The sequence below is a fragment of the Microcaecilia unicolor genome, chromosome 10 (assembly GCF_901765095.1).
Source record: "Microcaecilia unicolor chromosome 10, aMicUni1.1, whole genome shotgun sequence".
Classification (NCBI taxonomy): domain Eukaryota; kingdom Metazoa; phylum Chordata; class Amphibia; order Gymnophiona; family Siphonopidae; genus Microcaecilia; species Microcaecilia unicolor.
In genome coordinates, this window is record NC_044040.1 from 17,689,196 (window position 1) to 17,706,109 (window position 16,914).

General features: G+C 43.6%; 1 protein-coding gene across 1 annotated transcript in view; it reads left to right on the plus strand.

Moving 5' to 3' along the window:
- Positions 1-620: 620 nt before the first annotated feature.
- LOC115479334 (putative cation exchanger C521.04c) overlaps positions 621-16,914 on the plus strand; it is a gene marked incomplete at its 5' end in the record, with an annotated part of 107,400 nt that continues 91,106 nt past the window's right edge. The window contains 3 exon segments of the mRNA XM_030217208.1: positions 621-651; positions 762-911; positions 11,441-11,571. Of these exon segments, the coding sequence (XP_030073068.1) occupies positions 621-651; positions 762-911; positions 11,441-11,571 (312 nt within the window).

The following is a 16,914-nucleotide window of genomic DNA, read 5'->3' on the forward strand; positions in this document are numbered from 1 at the left end:
GTCAGAGCCATGGCTGTGTCGGTAGCCCACTTGAGGTCAGCCTTCATTGAAGAAATTTGCAAGGCTGCGAAGTGGTCTTCAGTCCACACTTTCACATCACATAAATGCCTTGAGCAGGATACTTGATGCGACAGTTGGTTCGGGCAGTCAGTGTAGAAGAATCCAACTCCACCATCCTAGGCCCATTTTATTCTGTTCCAGGCTGCATCCTCATTCAGATTGTATATAATTTCAGGTTAATCTGCTGTGTCCTTAGCGTTGCGAGGCCCAATTGACTAATGTTTTCAGTGAGCCTGGATGCTAGGGATTCCCCCACTTGTGATTAAGATACAAGCCTGCTTGTCCTTGGAGGAAGCAAAGATATTTACCTGTAGCAGGTATTCTCACAATCACTCCCACCTCCCTTTTGGTGTCATCTCCTTGGTTATTTTTTTTTACTTTGTTTTGCTTTAGTATTAAAACAGACTATATTCGCGCAACGGGCAGGAAGGCTCTTGCGCTTGCATGGTGGAGCGCGACTTACACTCCACAAAGCTGTTAAAAAAATTTTTTTTTTTTACTATGGCAAAAGCCGGACCCGGCGATTATGGATCAGCATCACCCACTTGTGAGAATATGAAGCCGCTTGTCCTCGGAGAATACCTGTTACAGGTAAGTATCTTCGCTTTACTCTGGGCCTGGCATTATCTGTCTGGGGACCAGTGTGAAAAAAGTACTATTTTCCATTCATAATTGGAACTTTAATTTTAACTATCTTTCAGATTTTCCCAAGGAGTTTGAACATCGAGCTGAGGCTTATCATCGGAGAGGCTCACTATGTGACAAGAACTGCACCATCAATGTGCCCATGGATCTGGACATGCATTCGGGGTCCCATCACCATAGCTTACTGATGCCCAGGCTGCTGCCAGGTTAGAGAGAAGAGAACCTATAATCAGCCTGGGTAAAATGTCGTTTGGAAATGACAAAAACCTTAAATTACACATTTCTATAAGATTAAGAGCTTAGCGTCAAAGGGAGAGGTCCTAAAGCAGTCTTGTGACTGAATGCTATGGTGTAGGAAATTTTTGTTTTTAAGTTGCCTGTCACATCGGGCTTGGGCATATTGCAAGGTGATGCAATTGAGGCACGTGGGGATGTATGGCTTTCTTGGAGTGATGCCTTCTGGCAGAAAAGGAATAATAAGGAATTGATCTCTGAGGAAATGTTGCTGCAGCATTTGATAGTGTTATGCCATGCAGTTACCTAGATATACTGTCTGGGATAGAATGGGAACACAGTGTATAGTAAATGTGTGTGTGTGTGTGTGTGGGGGGGGGTTAAGTGTATCTGAATTTCTTTTTTGTAAGGATCCAATGGGCAGTTGAAAACTTTTTTTAGGTAATGGTGGTTTGTCTCAACAACAACAAGAAAAATCACTATTTACAGTACAAAATCGAGGTTGTTTTTTTTTTTTTTTTTTTGCTGACATCAGTGCAACACCATACAAGATCTTCGAGGCAATAGTTTTTGGGGGGTTTTACGTGTAGGGTATTTGCTCAGTAAATCAGGCTTACATCTCAGGAACTCGCCCACCATAGAGGGCTCTCCTCAACCAGCACATATCATTTCATTTAACTAGGTTCTTTGGACACACAAGCCCAGTAGGGGGACCAAATACAATCATGCCTTGGCGTAAGATAATTAACAAGCATATAGGTGAGCCACTCAAGCATGGCCACTACAAGTTGCTTTTTCCAATATGACAACATGGTGCTGATGTCAATACATAGTAAACTGTGCCATGTGTAAACATACTGAGCAATTTATACTACAGACCCTTTAGATGCACTTGTTAAAATACCTAGCAAACGCTCCTCTGCTGCCAACTGCAAGGGACAGCCAAACATTCTAGCCATTTCCTGCCCCAAAGGTTCCAAATAAAGGAACCTGTCCACCAGCAGTGCAAATGCGTACCTGACTCACTGCAGTGCTGAAAGCAGAAGTGTGAAAAAATCAAGGGCTATCTGTATGCCCTTTTGCAGCAGCTTGACCTTCAACTCCACTCTCTGGCTACAAATAAAAACTTGAGCTGCTGTCGTTGCTCTCTCTAACACCGAGGATAAACTGAAATCCTTATTTCACTGCTCTTGCAGTGCAACCAGTGGCTCTTTACAAACCTGCATCTGTACAATGTTGTTTATACCTTTGTACCTGATTGACTACTGCTTAGTGATTCTGAAGTAAATTTCATTTTCTTCTGCTGTGAAATCTGACCGAATTGTTTAAAACCATACTTTTGAAATCTATTCAGTGACATCTCATGGTCTGATATTTATTTATTACATTTGTACCCTACATTTTCCCACCTATTTGCAGGCTCAATGTGGCTTACATAGTACTGTAAAGGCGTTCGCCAAGTCGGTTGATAACAAATGCAAGGTTATATTCTGGAAAATGATGTGGGTGTGTGTCGGGCTCCATGAGGGTCAAGGAACGAAGGTTGTAGATTGTCCAGTACGATCATTGGTTATGCTGTGTTGGGTGTGGGGATTTTCGTTGGATCGGTGGGTAAGCCTTTTTGAAGAGAGTGGTTTTCAGTGATTTCCTGAAGGTTAGGTGGTTATGGATTGTTTTCACAGCTTTTGGGAGTCCATTCCATAGTTGTGCGCTTAGGTAGGAGAAGCTGGATGTGTAGGTTGTTTTGTATTTATGTCCTTTGCAATTTGGGTAGTATAGGTTTAAGTATGATCGTGATGATCCGATTCTGTTTCTGGTTGGTAGATCTATGAGGTCTGTCATGTATCCTGGGACTATGCCGTAGATAAGTTTGTAGACCAGAGTGCAGATTTTGAAGCTTATCCGTTCTTTGATTGGGAGCCAGTGCAGCTTTTCTCGGAGGGGTTTAGCACTATTGAATCGTGTTTTACTGAATATCAGCCTGGCTGCTGTGTTTTGGGTGGTCTGGAGTTTTTTTGTGAGTTGTTCTTTACATCCCGCATACATTCCGATGCAGTAATCTGCATGGCTTACTACCATTGATTGTATTAGGTTTCGAAAAATTTCCCTCGGGAAGAAAGGTTTGATTCGTTTAAGATTCCACATTGAATAGAAAATTTTCTTTATTATGGAGTGTACTTGGCTCTCAAGAGTAAGGTTGCTGTCGATTGTGACGCTGAGTATTTTTAGGCTGTCTGAGGTAGGGAGGGTGTGTTCTGGGGTGTTTATGGTTGTGGGTTTGTACTTGTGTTGAGATAAGAGGATGAGGCAGTGTGTTTTTTCAGTGTTCAGTTTCAATTGGAATGAATTTGCCCAAGAGTCCATGATATTTAGGCCGTCATTGATTTCATTGGTTATTTCTGTCAAGTCATGTCTGAAGGGAATGTAGATTGTAACATCGTCTGCATAGATGAACGGGTTCAGGCCTCGATTTAGATAAGGATTTTGCCAGTGGGATCATCATCACGTTGAAGAGTATTGGTGATAATGGTGATCCTTGAGGTACTCCGCAGGCTGCTTTCCACGGTGGTGATATGTTTGAGTTTGATTTTACTTGGTATGTTCTGGTGGTTAGAAAACCCTTGATCCAATTAAGTACATTTCCAACAATCCCGAAGTGGCTGAGGTTTGGCTATTTTCTGCTTGTTTGGCCAGGAGAGTGACTATTACAGTTTCAGTACTATGATGGGGGTGGAATCCTGATTGTGATTAGTGTAATATTGTGAACTTGTCCATGTATTTCGTAAGTTGTTTGGTCACCAAGCTCTCCATCAGTTTGATTACTAGTGGGATGGACGCAACTGGGCGGTAACTGGTGAGGTTGCTTGTGTTTTTTTTAGTGTCTTTTAGTATTGGGGTGAGTAGGATGTTACCATATTCCTCGGAGAAGAGACCTTGTTGTAGCATGAAGTTTAGGTGGGATGTGAGGTCTGCTGTGAAGCGGTTGGGGGCGGATTTAAGTAGATTACTGGGGCATATATCCAGTTTGCAGTGGGTGTTGGCGAACCTGCGAGTCGCTTGTGTAACTGATTCAGTGGTGAAGAGAGTAAATGTTGACCAGATAGGGTCAGCTGGGTATCTTCCAGGGATTAGGTCCAGGTCATTGAAGAAGTTTTCGTTGTCAGTGTTGTGATGAGGAAGTGTGCTGTGTAATTATCACACTTTGAGTTTCATTTTGTTTTTTTCCAGACTAAAACGTCATTCTTACAGCCCCCTTCCCTTACCTTCTAGGTCAGATTCAGATGCATACACATGAACACTTGCACATTTGTAGAGGTGTTAGAAAAAACATACAGAGTATGGCTCAAGGAATTCTATTTCATTCAAAAATATAAGAGTAGCCATACTGGGTCAGACCAGTGGTCCATCTAGCCCAGTATCCTGTTTTCCAAACAGTGGCCAAGCCAGGTCAAGTATCTGGCAGAAACCCAAATAGCAGCAAATTCCATGCTACCAATCCCGGGGCAAGCAGTTGTTTCCCCATGTCTGTCTCAATAGCAGACTATGGACTTTTCCTCCAGGTATTTGTCCAAACCTTTTTTTAAACTCAGATATGTTAACCACTGTTACTACATCCTCCAGCAATGTAACTTCCTCAAGTGTTCCCTAGTCTTTGTGCTTTTGGAATGAGTAAAAAATCTGTCCCAGTATGGCAATACTTATGTACTACTTGTTCTACACCACTCAGGATTTTGTAGACCTCAATCATATCTCCCCTCATCCATCTCTTTTCCAAGCTGAAGAGCCCTGGCCTCTTGAGCCTTTCCTCATGCGAGAGGAGTTCAATCCACTTTATCATTTTGGTTGCTGATTGAACCTTTTCTAATTCCGCTATATCTTTTTGAGATACGGCAATCAGAACTGAACGCAGTACTCAAGGTGCGGTCACACCATGGAGCAATACAAAGGCATTATAATATTTTTGGTCTTATTCACCATACTCTACTCTTACTCCACACAGTGCAAAAACATTTCCATAACATTGCTTCCCATTATTCCAGAACCTGTGGGATGATAGTGTCATGTCCATCAAAATTAAGCTGAGACATATCTGTCTTGGCATCCAGTTCAGCTGCTTAGTATTTTCTATCTCCAGCAGGTGGACGGATGCACTTTTCAGCCTCTGGTTTTGAGTGCTTTGTTCTTGTTCCGATTGGTCAACTGGTCCTCAGTTGAGCTTTGCAGGTAGCTTTCTCTTTCAGATCCCTGTCTCTGGTGCCTGACAAGGTTACTCCTTCCCTCCCTTCACCTCTTCCCCCGTGGAGCTCTCCTTTCCTGGGTAAATAGGTTTGCTAGAGAGCATGGGAAGGGAAAATAGGTTTACTGGAGAGAGTGAGACAAAGTATCAGGCCTGAGCCTTTTTCATCTGTAGTAAGACTTGAGGAGACTGATCTTGGGGGAGCAGCCGCCAGTGGTAAGTTTGGCTAAAGTGCGACTCAGAACAGCTTGGAGGGCTGCAAATTCTACTTGGTACAAGAAAGGGATCCTGACTCGCTGCTTGAGATGTGCAGCGCTTGTGACAATTGGGGTGAATGATGACTCCCACGAAAACAGTTAAGCAGTGTTCTTGCTGTGGGACCTTCTAGCTGGTATTGAAGCCTTTCAGTGCGTGCATGCCAGGAATCCCACAGGACGCAGAGGAAATGGTCATCGGCAGCACATCTTGGATTTGATACAGCATCCGAATATGCTGTGGTCTTTGGGCTCTCCAGCTGGGCCGGTGCACAGTTTGATGCAGGAGAGCACGAGAATAGGTGCCATTTTGTCAGGGCAGATTGGCAGTGAGGAACAGCCTCTGATCGCACACAGAGCACAGCCGCTGTTTCAGTCTCAGGGCCTGACAGAGCATTCAGCTGCATCGAGATCTTTGTTTTCTCCGGAGTTTATATTGCTCTTACAGCGGGACTATTTACTGAAGCAGGGATAGTCAGTTGTTGAAAGGCTCTTCAGTTTCTCGACCTGCTGCCCCTCCAGTTTCTTAGAGATCTCGTTTAGACCTCCAGGAGTGGCTAGATGTTGCCTTATCTGATCTAGCTTCAATCTATTCAGAGGAGCCATCATTGAATGAGCTGTTAAAGGAGGGAGAGCACCTCCTGAAGAGGGGGGGGGGGGTGATTAGAAAGTACCAAGGTTGTATCATAAAGAGGAGCTTGATACTATTTCTGTGCCAGTGCTTTCCATTGAGTAGCCGCCTTCTTTGGTGTCGGGAGTTCCATCTTCGTTGATCATGAGGGGGGCTTATAAGTCCTTCCAAGGCCTTCCTGATTTGCATCTAGACATTCAGGATCTGATCACAGCAGAATGGTTCTCACCAGACATGGGGCTGAGAGTGGGAAAAGCCATGGCTCACCTCTACCAATTTGTTCTGGAGGAGAAATATAAATTGCAGGTAACTGACTAAGAAGACCACCTTGCCAGTGGAAGGGGTATTGCCCTAAGAGACCTAAAGGATAGGAAGCTAGAAGGCTCACTGAAACGAGCCTTTGAAGTGGCCTCTTTGGGTCTTCAAGCAACAGTGTGCAGCTTGTTGGTGGCAAGAGCATGCTTGAAGTGCCATCAGCAGTTGGTAATGCAAGACAGTCACTGTAACACCCAGCTGGAAGCGGGGTTGGCCTACTTGGCAGATTCTATTTATAACATTATGGGTTGCAACCTGCAGTATGTCTTTGGCTGTCATGGCATGTCGGCAACTCTGGTTGCGGCATTGGGCAGCAGATGGCAGCGTTGGTCATGTTGAGTTAAACTGCCTTTTCAGGACAAATGGCTATTTGGAGAAGATCTCTAACTTGGTAAGAGACCTGGGGAAACTAAGCCACAGTGGTTGCTGGAGGATAAGCCAAAAGCCTCTGATCATCAGTCTTCAGGGGGCTCTCAGTCTTGATTTTTTTGAGACAGCAGATGGTACCGACCTGGTGGTCAGCAGTCCTGCTTTCAGTCACAATCTTCCTTTCGTGTGGACAGGAAGTCCTCTGTCAGAGCACCCAGTACCTCCAGAGCTTTGCGAGTCTGGTCCATTCTTACAGCACTGGGAGGAGTGGGACAAAATTGCATCTAATCAGTGGGTTCTGGATATTCTTACAGAATGTTACAAGTTGGAGTTCTCTTGCCCTGCCACTCCTCTTCTTGCAGCCTCCTTGTCAAAAGGGATCCAAGGTAGTTTTGCATGGAGACATTAAGAGCAGTTGTAGCCTCAGTTCAAGTGGGAGAACTTCCTACCGCCCTCCATCTCAAGGATGTTCTGATTCTACTGAGACAGGGAGGGGAATGACTGGGACTTGCTTCTGATTGGCCTGTCAGGGATTGAGCTGACGTCTGAAGCAACAAACATCAGAAGTCAAACCTATCTAAACTTGCCTCTCCCTACAGCGGATGCTCTAGCGTTAATTCCTGTCAGCTGAGCTCTGGTTCTCTTCTGTGCTCGTGGCACAGTGTGTATTTTGAGGAGTTTTGCTTGCTCTCCTTTTGTGGTCATGTGTGTGTTCTGGTTGTAACCAGCGTGTCCTTGATTGCTTCTCTACAGTGCAGCTGGTTCTGTCTTCTGCCTCGTTTCTCACTGCTTCTGTTAGGCAGCCTTTCTGTCCGTGGTAAGCTCGTTCCTGCTTTGTTTAGTTTCCCTTTACTCAGTGTTAACCCTTTATGTGCAGAGCTTGGCATTTGCCTTCTGTGAGTTCTGCCTCTGTTAGCCTTTCTCTGGTGTCTGCCTTATCCCTTTCTGTTCTCTTGTGTGCCTGCTTCTTTCCTGTCCTTATTTGAAAGCAGCCTTTTCCTTCAGTCTGTTTTTCCCTGTTTAGCCATTCCTGTGGAGCTTTTCTCTTGTAGATTGTTTCTATAGTGTCCCATTCTGTCCCCTGGCTTTCCCTTTTTTCCCCTGTGGGCTTTGCCCTCCACTACCTGAGTTTCTGTGTAGCCTTTGTTTGTATTCTCTCCCTCTGGTCATAGGCTGTATCTGCCAGTTTTGTGTCTGTCGTGCTATGTGTGTTGCTTGAGCTCCAGTTCCTTCGGGGACCCCTCGTTCTTTTCCCTTTCCCAAGTGTATGATTCGGTTCTAGGTTGGCCTTGCAGCCCGTAGGCTTGGACTCTGTACGAGTGGGTTCTGGATCGGCCTTGTGGCTCGTCGGAGTGGTCTGTCTCACTTTTCTGGTGGTGCTTGTTGATTGTCCTGAGTGTGCGGGGCTTTGTGGCCCGTGGTATTGCTTAGCGCCTGTTTGGTCTACCCTAGGCCTTGACCAAGGTCCTTTCTTTAGCCTCGACCTAGGCACAAGGGCTCACAATCAGATTAACAAAGGAGGTCTACTTGCATATACCCATATGGCCACCACATCAGAGATTTCTACGTTTTGTGGTGCTGGGCTATCACTTCCAGTTCAAGGCTTTGCCCTTCAGTCTTGCTACGGCTTCAAGAATGTTTACCAAGGTTGTGGTGGTGGTGGCCTGCCTTCAGTGCCAGGGGATCAGACTTCATATGTATCTCAACTTGCTCATTTGTACATTGTCCTATTCAGACAGCATGGTGGCGACAAAGTTGTCTGTCTTCTGCAGTTATTGGGTTGGGTAATCAATTTTGAGAAGAACAGACTAACTCCTTTGCAGATGCTGGAATATCTGGGCGTTCAATTCGACATAGCATGGAAGAAGATCTTCCTCACGGAGCACAGGAGGTCAAAGCTGGTTCAGGGCTCCTGTGTGGCCATTACAAGAGTCTCTTCTCAGTCACTGTCTCCGGTGTCACAGAAGTACGACCTTCATCTTCCTTGGACGCTGGTTGCCAGACTGAGTATACAGTGGTAGTTGTCGCCCATGAATTTGATCTTTGGCACTCCCTTTCCGATAATGTAATGGGGAAGTGGTGACAATGGACACCAGCAAGTCATGTTGGGGAGTTTATTACAAGTTCCATCTGGCTCAGTACACCTGGGTAAAACAGCAGTCTTGGTGGTCAATAAATCGCTTGGAGTTCAGGGCAGTGCGGAATGCCATATGCAACTTGTCTGCCTTTGGTGAGGGCCCCGGTTTGAGTTTTCTCCAACAATTCGACAGTGGTGGCTTATATCAATAAGCAAGGTGGCACCCATTGTTGTCCTCAGCAGTGGAGACCTGCCTCCTCCATGAGTTGGGCAGAGAGAAATAATCTCTGCTTTGTTGGCAGCTCACATTGTTGAATGTGTAAGCAGACTTTCTCAACAGGCACTCCTTGGACTAGGGAACTATCCAACCAGTATTTTCAGCTGGTAGTGGACAGTATAGCGTTTTCCACTTCTGGACTTGTCAATGAAAAGGAATGCCAGGGTGCCTAAGTTCTTCAGTTGTCTGAAAGAACCGGGCTTGATCAGGCTTGATGCCTACTGCAGCCCTGGCCGGAGATGCATCTAGCGCATGCTTTCTCTCCTTGGCCCATGATAGGCCATATGTTGTAAAGGATCACATTCCACTGGTGTCAAATAATTCTCTTAGGCCCCGATTGGCTGCGGAGTCTGTGATATGTGAACATGATTTGACTGCTATGGGGCCCTCTCAGTCTCCTGCTGGTACACAGGCTATTGAAGCAAGGTCCGATGCTCATGGAGGATCCATGCCCCTTCGGTCTTATGACTTGGCCATTGAAAGGGCTCTGAGATGAAAAGGTTATTCTGATTCGTTTATTGCTACCTTGCTTCAGGCTTGGAAATGCTCTGAAACCATGGTGTAAATGAGGGTGTGAACTACTTTAGGGCTGATATATTGAGCGCGGACTTCCTCCTTCTCTGCTCAGATCACGCACATCCTAGCTTTTCTCCAGGCAGGTCTTCAGAAAGGATTGGTGTTGGGCTCTCTAAAGGTTCAGGTTGTAACTTTGGCCTGTTTATGGGGCTGACTACAGAAGACATCCCTTGTGGCTCACCCAGATATTCAATTCTTGTGGGGAGTGGACTTCTTGCTGCCACCTTTTTGTATGCTGTGTCTAGAGTAGAACCTTTAATTTGGTCCTCCAGGCTTTTCAGAAGCCTCCTTTAGAGCCTTTCTGGAAGGTCTCCTTGAAGATCTTATGCTAAAGACAGAGTTCTTGGTGGCTGTTGTATCGGCATATAGGGTTTCAGAGCTTCAGATTCTCTTGTCAGGATCTCTTTCTTCACTGTTCAGAGGTGTTGGTCTCCTTGTGCATGGTTCCGTGCTTTTCTTCTAAAAGTGGTATAGGCATTTGAACTAATCTGTGGAGCTTCCGTCCTTTTGCAGAGAGTATGAGGAGTCTTCGTATTTCTTGAAGCTTCTTGATGTGTGTAGAGTCCTCATTAGATATATCTGGAAGTCATAAATGAGTTTTGCAAATTGGGGCAGACTATTTGTGCCTTTTGGTAAACTTAGCCTCATGGCTTTGAAGCCCACAATTGCTAGATGGCTTGAAGACACTATTGCATTAACTTGCTTGCAGGGAAGTAGGTTCCTCAGGCCTTGTGGGCTTATTCTATGAGGTATACAGCGACACCCTAGGTGGAGACTACCTTACTGTCCCCAGTGAATATTTGCAAGGCGGTAACATGGTCAGTGCTACATACCTTTACCAAGCACTATAGGGTGGACGTTGCGCCTTGCTCAGAAACCAGTTTTGGGGCTTTGGTCCTCAAGAGTGGCAGCACCATGATCCCACCCTAGGGATTGGTTTTGAACATACCACAGGTTCTAGAATACTGGGAAGCTACATAATGGAAGGAGAAATTAGGTCTTACCTGATTAATTTTCTTTCCTTTAGTCCTTTCCGCTATGCCAGAGGCCCACCTGACGTTTCTGAGATGTTTAGTTGGTGCAAAGTAATGGGTCAAATAACGACGGACACCTTACATGGTGCTTCTTGTATATCTTTCTCTTCTCTCAAAATTGTCCAAAGATGAGTGGTCCACACATGTTTCCTCTTCTGGTTGGTGGACCAGAGGAGTTTAAGGTTGTGTTGTAGTTGAATTTCTTACTGCTTGTCTAAGTAAATATTGAGGAGCTAGACTGGATACCTAGAGAGATGTTTCAACTCAGTTTTCAGTTCTCTTCCTGCTGGTGGTTGGGCACAACTATCCCACAGGTTCTGGAATAGTGGGAAGGACTAATAGAAAATTAACAGGTAAGACCTAATAGAACTAAAAGGAGACCTTGAAGCACTATGCAAACAAAATGATAAAGCTGAGAACCATGTAGTTGATGATTTGAGGAATCTGCTTTAGTGAACACTAAACATCTTAGAACTTACATCTTTCTGCACACTGAGAGCGTGGATACTGCAAGTTAAAGGCCTCTCATAATCTAGCAAAACCAAGAATCAACAGCTCCATCTCCACTTCTCTTTTTTTTTTTTTTCTGCCCTTTGTGTCTAACAAATGTATTTTCAATGTAACTCTATGAATGTATCCCATTAACATGGATGCCTTCTTGAAGGGCCTGTTTTGGGTAAACAATAAGGTGAATAAATGCTTTTCATCTGGTGTCCTTCCTTATCCCACAGTGACATCCTCAACCCCTACTCGCTGCCCGCATCACTCAGAAGAGGTGCCCATGTGCGAAGGCTGTCTGACAAAGACTACTATCACCGCAGAGAATGAGGTGGAGGCTCAAAAGCTCTCAAACAACTATAAGGTCTGCTGTTGCTGACTTCATTATGTCTTGGTATTGTTTACTCAGCAGATAGTTGATAGTCCAAATGGAGGTGTTCTTGCCACAGGTGTATGTTGTGTACCAGCTAATGTTCTGAAACGAGGCAAAAACAGTACCACCTTAAATTATTCAGCTCTTCTGTGACCTTCCTCTTTTGTTTCTCATAAGGTTTTTTTTTTTTTTTTTTGCTTAGGCTTCAGTACAGTTTACAAAAAATAAAAATGTTAGGCTGCGTGTGGTATGTCAAGCATGTAAAATAAACAATGGCTATATCTAGGTACTTGTTCTGTTCAAACACTGTTTCAAATGTGCAGCAATACTGGCTTCTGCTTCAGCCTGTTGACTCTTCTTGCTTTTTGTTTCATGGGAGTATGGATAACCTAACCAAGTTTTCCTTTACAGTAGCTGTCTGCCAGCTACACAGGATTTACAGATTAGTAAGAAACTGTCTGAATTAGTGACTGCTGAAAAACTTGGCACTGAGTAGTACAAATTACATGCACATTACCTTGAGTGTTTGTCATGGTTGTACTTTAAAACAGCCTGTGTGAGTTATTACAAGATGTCACCACTGACTTCTAAAAGCAGGTTTACCAACAAAGTATTCTATTTTTCTATTGTTATACCACAATTAGTCCAATCAGAGACAAGACCTTCAAAAATTGAATGAAACTCATTAATGTTCCTCTCCATTGAAATTACTACTACTACTACTATTTAGCATTTCTATAGCGCTACAAGGCGTACGCAGCTCTGCACAAACATAGAAGAAAGACAGTCCCTGCTCAAAGAGCTTACAATCTAATAGACAAAAAAAAATTCTTTAGTAAAAAGCGAAAGATTTGTTTGGAAGAGAAAGCAAAGATTATAACTTCCATGGTTCACATCACCCCACACAAGACACAAAAAAAAACAATACCTAAATTGATTAGGTAGAGTTTCTTATAAAGATGGTTATGTAGCATAGGATAAAACCAAAGCATAAACTAACTGTGAGTAAAAAATCTGAATAGACAATGTGATTACCGTAAGTATCTAATAAACATTGAATTCAGAAATGTGTTGCATGGCATTAATGGTATGCAAATGTAAAATGAGTAACGTCATCAGACTACTCAGATTTCTATACCCAAAATCTGCTGCTCCTTTCCCCTTTTTCTCTGGAGAAAGCAGCATTAGGGATTTTAGATTTAATTACGTACTTTTCTAGAACAAAGCTCAAGGCAAGTTACAGTTGAGTGCAGTAGGGAGTTAAAATGAAGATTAATCTTTACTTGGTATTAGGTATTTTGATGTTTGCAAGGGTTTTAGTATTAAACTTAAAAAACAAAATTCTACCTTGGGCTGAAAAAAACCCTGCAGCTTCACCATATCTAGCCACACCCACGTGTGGTCAGATATAACATATGGTCCTATCTCCACCTTAATTACAGAACCAAACAATTCTCAGGAGATTAATAGATTGAGTGGCGTGTGCTCTGGACATGTGGGTATAATCCCACTCTAGGATGAGGCCTGCTTGAAACCACTTGATGTCCCCTGCCTATAAGACAGGCTGTTTTGCCCTAGTGGGTAGGGTGTCCCTCAGAACTGCAGTTAAATGGAAAATTTAAAAAACAAAACAAAAAAAACTCATGTAGAGGTGACATTCCATCTATCTGTAGATTTTACTTTTTTCCATGTTGGAGGCACTGGAACACCTTTTGAGCTCGAAGATTGGTGAAGGAACAGAGTAGCAACTATATCTGAACCTATTCCCCTACTGCCACTCCTCCCCTTCCCCCCCCCCCCCCCACCTAAAAAAAAACCCTACCTAATGCTATATAGGTCCAAGAAACTAGCCCATTTTGCTGCCCCTGTCATATCTAGTAACATAGTAGATGATGGCAGATAAAGACCTGTATGGTCCATCCAGTCTGCCCAACAAGATAAAATCATTACATTTGGTATGTGATAATTCTTATGTATACCTGGTCTTGATTTGTCCTTGCCATTTTCAGGGCATAGACCTTAGAAGTCTGCCCAGCACTTTCCTTGTCCTAAAATTTCTGAGGTTAGCATTTGAAGCCCCTGAAAATCTCCACTCCAGACCATCCAAATCTGTTCAGCCATGATCAGAGCACAGACCATAAAAGTTTGCCCAGCACTGGCTTTGCTTCCCAATTACCGGTGTTGCTTCCTAATCTCCACTAAGCATCTTCGGAACCATGCCTTCTAAACAGGACTCCTGTGTGTATCCCACACATTTTTGAATTCCGTTACTGTTTTCATCTCCACCACCTCCCGTGGGAGAGTATTCCAGGTATCTACCACACTCTGTGTGAAAAATACTTCCTGATACTATTCCTAGCCTACCCCCTTTCAACCTCAATTCATGTCTTCTAGTTGTATTGCCTTCCAATCTCTGGAAAAGGTTTGTTTACGGATTAATACCTTTCAGATATTTGAATGTCTGTATCATGTCACCCCTGTTTCTTCTTTCCTGTCCTCCAGGGTATATGAGTTCAGGTCAGTAAGACTCCTCGTATATCTTGCAACGCAAATCCCATACCATTTTTGTTGCTTTTCTTTGAACGGTTTCAAGTCCTTTTACATTCTTAGTAAGATACGGCCTCCAAAACTGAACAGTATACTCCAACTGGGGCCTCACCAATGACTTGTAAAGGGGAATCAACACCTCCTGTTGGTTATACCTGTATGCAGCCTAGCATCCTTCTGGCCATGGCCACTGCCTTGTCGCATTGTTCTTATGGTTTCTACTCCCTCCAGGGTATCCACTGTATTGGCTAGCTTTTGTGTCATCTGCAAAAATGCAAACTTTTTTTCCTTCTAATCCTTCAGTAATGTCTCTCATATATTAAACAAAATTGGCCCCAGCACTGGTCCCTGAGGCACTCCGCTACTCCCCTTCCTTTCCTTCGAGCAGATTCCATTTTCCACCAGCCTCTGTCGCCTGTCACTCAACCAGTTTCCTATCCATTCCTAGCTTTTCTTATTTCCCCAATATACCCGAAAAAGATCGTCACCTCTCTTTAACATCTTTAGCCATTTTTTTCTTCTGCCTGCACTTTCGTTAGCCATACTCCCCTCTTTGCTGCTTTGAGTTTAATCCGATAATTTTTTTCTGTGATCTTCTTGTTGCGTTCTTCTCTATTTCTTGACCAAAGCCTCTTTTTTTTTTTTTGCCCTTTATTTTTTCAATCATTTGTTTGGAGAACCATATAGGCTTCCTGTTTCTCTTGTTTTTGTTTACTTTCCTTGCTTTCAGCTTGGACCACTGCGCTTCCACTTCACCTATGCCTACCCATGCCATCAGTTCCTACTCAGTTACCAAAATCAGTACGTCTGAAATCCAATACTTTTGATTCTCCGAGGACAAGCAGGCTGCATGTTCTCACAAGTGGGTCGACGACCGTGGCGGCCCAGGAATCGGGAAAAACATTTTGCAAGCATCGTCGCGCGAGCATGCCTCTTCAGTTCTTTTCTATCCGCGGTGAGATGCGTTCTGTTTTCACGTCTCTCCTCTCTCAGGCCCAGGAAGAACTTCTACTGTGAGATTCTCACCTCTTTTTAATTCTTTTTCTAAAAAAAATAAATATATATAATATATGAAACAAGGAAAAAAGTATCCAAGTTTTCCTCAAAACATCAGGGCTTGCAAATCTTGACCCTTTTACTTAGACTACGAGCATTTGTGCTCATTGCTTTCTATGCGCTAAGTGAGTTTGGATGGTTTTCTTTATTTGTGACCTTTTCCTCTGCTGTCATGTTTTTTTTTTTTCTGGGGGTGACTTTTTTAATTCCCTTGTTTCCTTTTGTTACCCCACCTTCTAGTTTAAATGTCTAGAAACTAGAAAATGTCAGAATTTGTCCCCCAAGGATCCTTTTTCTTTTCACAGAAAGATGTAGCCCATCATTACAGTACAGCCTTTTATTTTTCCACATGTTACCCCATATTCCTATGTATTTAAAACCTTCTTTACACCAAGATTCAAGCCACTTACTGAATTCCTATGTTTTACATAGTCTTTCCTCTCCCTTCTCACGTGTAGGCATTCAGAAAATGCTGCAGTCCAAACCAAAGACTTCAGTCCCTCCTCAAACTTCTGGAACACTGTGTTCTAAACTTGGTATTGTTGGCCAGGTCATTTGTTCCCAGGTGGATTACAGCATCAGTATTAGAATCCTTGCTGTGTTCTCGGATCATGTTCAGTATTATTTTGGAGTCTGTCAGCTGTGGATCCTGGAAGGCATTTCACTAGGTTGGGGTCTCCTTGTAAAAGCCATGGTAAAAGGTGACCTGTGGCAGTATGGATGCAACTTTTAGGCATGTGCTGGGCCTTTTTTTTTTTTTTTTTTTTACCGCAGCTGGCGAAAAGGCTATTTTTTTAATGGGCCTGCACTAATATTAAAACTAGCATTTGCCTATTTATGGCCTTAGCCCCTACCGCCACCCATTAACAGCAACGTACCTGGGATAGTAGAGACATGCACTAAGGCTGGTTCTAAAACCCAGCAATTGTGGGTCCCCTGCTGAGGTTTTTGTGGTATGACATCTAGACTAATGTAAGTTGAAAAGGATAGGATATAAAATAGCTCATAACAAATTTTTCCTTCCTGATTGTGAAGCAGATCTTGTTACAAGAAATGATTTATTTCGGGAAAAGAGCTCTAGAGCACTCGCTACTGTTTATAATTTAAGAGCAGGTGCTGTATTTATAAGTTTTAGGATATTAATTTCTCCACCAATCACCAAAGGTGATAATTGCAATAAATTAAATAAAGTATATATAAAAGATACCATATACTCAGAACACAAGGAGACCGTATTTTTAGCTTCAAAAAGGTTGATTTAATATACAATTGCACACGAGAGGTAGGTTTTAAGAGATCTTTTACAGATAATCTGTGCTTAAGTAAGGTAAAGTAGAGTAGGTCTAGATCAAAAGTTATGTTACTTACAAGTCCTTGTTACACAGTATGAACAGCATTAGGTAAGCACATGTTTGCAGGACAGGAGAGCTTCTGCAGTGAGTGGATCTGAGTTGCTTGCAGTTGAAGAGAATCTGAATCTTGGGGAAACAGCTTTTGCTTTTATATCTTGCAAGCTGTTGGAGGCAGGGGCGTATCTGGAATCCGGCGGGTGGGGGGGGGGCCAGAGCCAGAGAGGGGGGGCACATTTTTGCCTCCCTCCCCCGCTGCTTACTTTTGCCAGCCGAGGTCCGACCCGCAATCTCCATATTTCGTCTTCCTCCGTGGCCATGTGCTTCAAGGAAGTAACGCTGCAGTGCTGATTGGTTGAATCCAGTTCAGCGTCTGACGTCG